The 5,263-nt window shown below is 26.8% G+C and overlaps 1 protein-coding gene across 2 annotated transcripts; it reads left to right on the top strand.

The window, feature by feature from the left end:
- The first annotated feature begins 393 nt into the window (after positions 1 to 393).
- LOC136079968 (uncharacterized) lies at positions 394 to 4,122 on the top strand. 2 transcript variants are annotated; one of them, XM_065796625.1, is made up of 3 exons: positions 394 to 512; positions 3,077 to 3,253; positions 3,373 to 4,122. In XM_065796625.1, the coding sequence occupies exons 2-3, from the start codon at positions 3,079 to 3,081 to the stop codon at positions 4,032 to 4,034; spliced, it is 837 nt and encodes a 278-aa protein (XP_065652697.1). In that variant the 5' UTR covers positions 394 to 512; positions 3,077 to 3,078; the 3' UTR covers positions 4,035 to 4,122. The 2 variants fall into 2 exon arrangements, with proteins under 2 accessions (XP_065652697.1, XP_065652696.1); XM_065796624.1 differs by lacking the exon at positions 394 to 512 and adding an exon at positions 2,896 to 2,981.
- Positions 4,123 to 5,263: the final 1,141 nt, after the last annotated feature.

Below are 5,263 nucleotides of genomic sequence, written 5' to 3'. Positions count from 1 at the left end.
TATATTTTTAAATCACTACAAAAAAATATATTTTAGTTGGTTTCTGTTAGGTAATCATTAGTAATCACCCTTTATCGTAACATTGAACCAACCTGATTCTGATTCTCTATATCATTTTTTTCTTGATGAAAAAATTCCCTTACTCACTTTTTAAAAAAAAAAAATTAAAATTTAGTGCATGTAGTAAGTCACACAGTAGAAGTTAACCTTGCCTAAACTTTTTGGCTAAAAAAAACTAGTTAATGTAAAAGATTTTGGCTATAGGCGTGGCTACCAGGCAAATAATGCAGTTTAATTACGCTTTCCATGTGGGCAAATAACATAATAATGCCGTCTGAGGCAAATAATGCAGTTTAATTACGCTTTCCATGTGGGCAAATAACATAATAATGCCGTCTGAGGATATCGACAAGCTGAGTAAAGGAAGTAGTTATTACAAGTGACATCAGCAATTGGTAGCTAAACAAATTATTTCCGTTTAAACTGAAGAGTTTATTTTTAGAATTAGTTTTGTAAGTAACAATTATTTTGCGCTTATATATTTATAATAAATATTTTCAACTATTGTTTGCTGACAAAAGCGACTTTAATATTTTCGGAAAAGCTATAAACGAAATATGATCGATTGATTAATTGTTTATTGATATTAATATAGTGTTAAAAAATGTTTCTAAATTGTTTGTCACAAATAAACTCTCTGTTATTTCAAGTTTTAAGGTTTTTCTATTTAATTCTTTCTATTAAAAAACAAACAAAAGATATTCAATGTAATGTTAATAAATTGTTTATTGAAAATCAGAAATAACTTTTTAGTAACTTAAATAAATTATATTGGTTTTAATTAATTTTTTAAAAAAACTATTTAAAAGATCAAGTATAAAAATTGTATTTACTTTTTCCTTATTTATTTACTACTTTATTTTTATGTAACTTCGTTCTCGTAATTTTATTTTTTATTTATTCTTAATTAACTTTCTGAAAAATGTTATTTACTTTCATTTTGTCTTTTTATATAAACCACGTGTATTCGCATTCATGAAAATATGTTTTTATTAAAAATCTGTTGTATGTAAAGCGGTTTTCAATGATAAGACTAATTGGTATTTCGGTTTATTCTCCTCAAGCAATTTGTCTTACAGAGAATAAATTCCAAGATCAGAAAAAGTCAATTTCAACTTGTGCTTTTATAAATTGCAACTTTGAACAACGTGTGTTTAAAGAACGAACACACAAAGATTAAAAAATAAAAAAATAAACAATTTAAAAGACAGCATAGAAAATTCTGGCTTCAAACCTAGAGGTTCGTTGTTCTATGCCTGCTCCAGCCGAATAAGCGACATTGGTAAGGAAGGAGGCTTGACCTTTCCGGTTAAATGCATTTCCGCGGTTTCTTTGTCATAAAACGAATAGGTCTTCTTGGAGCACCTTTCTTAATTAAAAAAACAAAATAAAAATCAAATACGAGTATTTCCATAAAATTATGCACGGAATCTTGTACACGTTTTTCTATTATTTTCATGATAACATTCTACAAATTACTTTCATTTAATTTTAATCTATACAAATATAATACAAATATTTTGTAAACAAAGATTGTATACATTAGTAATGATATTTAAAATGAATTAAGTTTGAAGCGGAATCAATAATGGATAAATTAACTTTAATCACTCAGAAAATATAAGTTTTAGCAGTAAACTGTTTTTTTTTAATAACTTTTTATATATTAGTAAAGATTTGCAGAAAGTTACAAGATTGCACTATGTATTATAGAGTCTCACCAATTGTTTAAATCTAGTTTAAGTATGGTCACGCATGGAAGTCACGCACAGAAGTTGAAAATTTGTCGAGTTAATTATTTTTATGAAAACGAATTTCAAGTGAAATTTTATACCCCTACAACTCATATTTAATATACTTTTAATAAGAAATAGCTGTCATCAAATATTTCTAGCTAAAGTAAACGGTTTAGAAAATCATTTTATATTTTTCAAGCTATTGCGTCATTGACACAAAAAAATATAAAATGATAAAAATATGATTAAATATTCAGGTTGCCTAAAATATGATAAAATTATTTTTGTTGAAACTCTTTAAGATAATTATAAAAGTGTTTTTTTAAGTCCTAGGCTTCTAATTGTAAAAACAAAGAAAATCACACACAGAAAAAAAACCCCCTACATATTTTTTTTACATAAAAACCTTTCGCTTCTCACATAGACTTTAGTGTTAAAAAATAACATGATTTATTTATCTTCCACAATTTAAAAAAACCATAAAAGCCATGTAAAATGGCTTTGTATTTTTAAAAAAAAGGTAGTTTAATTCAAATATAAAGTTCCACGAGCAACGTGCTTCCATCTCAAATCACAAGAAAAACTAAACTTTAAAATTAAAGTTTTAGATAAATGAATAAATTAAGTTAAATTCAATATTTTTGAAATTCAAAGAATTTTATCAAATTATTATTTCAAATACTAGTCTTATAATATAGAAGGTAGGAACAAAAATATTATATATTTTTATTCTTACATTTCGGGGGCAGGGGGGGGGGCAAAAATACTCGGTAGGTCAAAATGCAGTTGGTCAAAATTTTTTGTCAAAGAAACTACGCCGAAAAATACGGATAACAAATTAGATCCTTTCTATCCTTTTTTTTTTCCAAAAAGAACCATTTACATTTATATTTATTTACATATAAAAATTAACCATACGCTAGCACAACTACTGTTTAACTGTTGCTCTGGAAACAGTTATTACCTGTTAGCTCTGGTAACATCTCTTGTAACAAAAATGTATTTTAAATTAGACAGGTTTGCTTTCCGTTTATTGCTGATAGGAAGCAACTCTGTTTTTATACTTCAAGGAAGTTATTATCTCGAAATATTGTTTCTCAGTTTTACTATAAATATCTTTTACTCATTTCAAATTGTTTATATGGTTGAAGTACAACAATACTTTACATAGAGAAATACACAGAGGTAATTTTTCTGGGTGTGCATAATAATTTATAATAACTTAATTAATAATAAATTATTATAATTGTTTAATTCTACATAACTATATTTCATTATAGATATGCATTCAACCCATGTATTGTTGTTGTTGGTTTTTATAACTTCTTCATATGGCAACACAGTTAATGAAAAAACAGAGGATGAAAGAAGCATAATTCCGTTACAATCGGACCAAGAATTGAACAACCAAAACAAGCGGATGAACCAACCACAGCAAGATGAAACTCAATTGGATCGTAAGTTTTTTTTCTTTGATTTTCTACTTTAAAAATGAACTTTATTAATAAGAAGTCTCAAACCCTAAAAGATGATTGTTTAAAATTAACTATAACAACAATTTTTTTTAAATTTATAGAAAATGAAAAAAAGACATTTGGGCTTTTTGGCAACCTTTTTTGCAATCTACCTTTATTAAGCGGGTTCTTTTGTCAAAACGGCCAAAGATACGATAAAAACTTATATGAAGTTTGTGGAAGTCGTGTTCATTTAATAAACATATTTTTTTGTCAAAATGGTCGAAGCTACGATAGAAATTTATACGAGGTATGTGGAAGTGGCGTGCATTTAAAAAGTTTATTTTTTTGTCACAACGGTCAAAGTTGCGATAAAAACTTATACGAGTTGTGTGGAAGTGGAATACACTTAAAAAACATATTTTTCTGTCAAAATGGTCGAAGCTACAATAAAAATTTATACGAGGTATGTGGAAGTGGCATTTATTTGAAAAGCACCCACTTTTGTAACAACGGTAACTCGTACGAGATCTCTAAGTACGGCATATGCAAAGGGAATGTGTTTGATAAAATAACTGCCTTCTGCAATAACGACAACGTGTATAGTTTCAGCTTATACGAACTATGTGGTCAGAAGGTTATTCAAAAATCAAAAGAGTTTTGTTACAATCAAAATTCTTACGATAGGCTTGTTTATGGTATTTGTGGCTCTAATATTTACAGAAAATTTGAATTTACTTGTAATGCAGAAAACCAGTTGAGACCTATTATTTCGCCGTACTAATCTTGTAATTAAGATTTAATTAAAATGTAATTATATGTTCAAGCATTGTAAATGGTGATATATTTGAATATTAAATGCTGGTGACAAATTTCTGTATTATTGAATACTGCGTTATTAAATTGTTACTTTCTTTAAAAAAGTATGCATACTCTGCAGGTTCATCAGGAAGTTTCCTGATAAACTTGCAGAAGATGAAACAGAAATTTAGTTAAAGGGTCGTCCATAAATTACGTCACTTTCTAGGAGGGAGGAAAGTTAGTGGTTTGGTGATGACTTCTACGGGACATAGTTTTTTACAAGTTTTAACAATATATACTTTTATTGCAAATACATTCAAAATACTTCTAAAATAATTAAAAGAATATTACTTCGTACACAAATATAAGATATAGTTGGTGTACAAAGTAATATATTAAAGTAAAATAGTATTACAATGTATATTTTGAGAAAACAAGATAAAACTAAAAAAATAAACCTTTAGTTATGTAGTCAAGGTGAACTCTTTTTTAACTAATTTCATGAAGTCAGATCCTGTCCAATTCAAGATCTACCTTATCTGAGACTACCAAAAAAAAAATACTTTTATGAAAGTATTATGAATACATTTAGAGATGTTTTTAAAATCTTTAAATTTTATCCGAGCAGGATTTTAGCATTTTAACAGGTGGATTTTGGGTTTTTTGTGTTCGAAATGGTTAATAAAAAAGTTTTGAGTTTATACCATGCTTGGTGGTTTAAACTCAAAACTTTTTTATCTTCAAGGTAGAATAAAATGAGGATGGTTTACAAAAAATTACGTCAATCAGAATTAAGGGGGAAAATTACCCCAATAATTTTTCTCTCTTGATACCCGTCAAGAAAATATTATTTTTGAAAAAAAATACTTTATTCTATTGTAGATCAAAATTCTTTTATATATTTCAAATTACACAACAAAATTGACTTTGTAAAATTTACAACTCCCTCAATGGGGGTTCACTTTATTACATGGTCATTACTCTAAAATACAAAAAAAAGGTTAGTTAAACTTAAATTTTTTTAATAAACATTAATTTACTTTAGGATAGTATAATTTTTTTTTTCTAAAAAAATTATTTTCATAGATGGGGTTTAAGAGGAAAAAATATATTGGGGTATATTTGTGAAAATGCTAAAAAATTTTGTTGCAAAAATTTATTATGTTTTTATTTTATTTTATTTTACTTTGCCGTTTAATAAATTTTGCAATA

Source organism: Hydra vulgaris, chromosome 05 (genome assembly GCF_038396675.1).
Source record: "Hydra vulgaris chromosome 05, alternate assembly HydraT2T_AEP".
In the NCBI taxonomy this organism is placed as follows: domain Eukaryota; kingdom Metazoa; phylum Cnidaria; class Hydrozoa; order Anthoathecata; family Hydridae; genus Hydra; species Hydra vulgaris.
This window is presented reverse-complemented; position numbering and strand designations above follow the sequence as displayed.

Coding starts and splice junctions, on each gene's coding strand:
- LOC136079968 (XM_065796625.1), top strand. CDS start 3,079: ATGCATTCAACCCATGTATTGTTGTTGTTGGTTTTTATAACTTCTTCA. Junction 3,254..3,372: donor AGATGAAACTCAATTGGATC/GTAAGTTTTTTT, acceptor TTAAATTTATAG/AAAATGAAAAAAAGACATTT.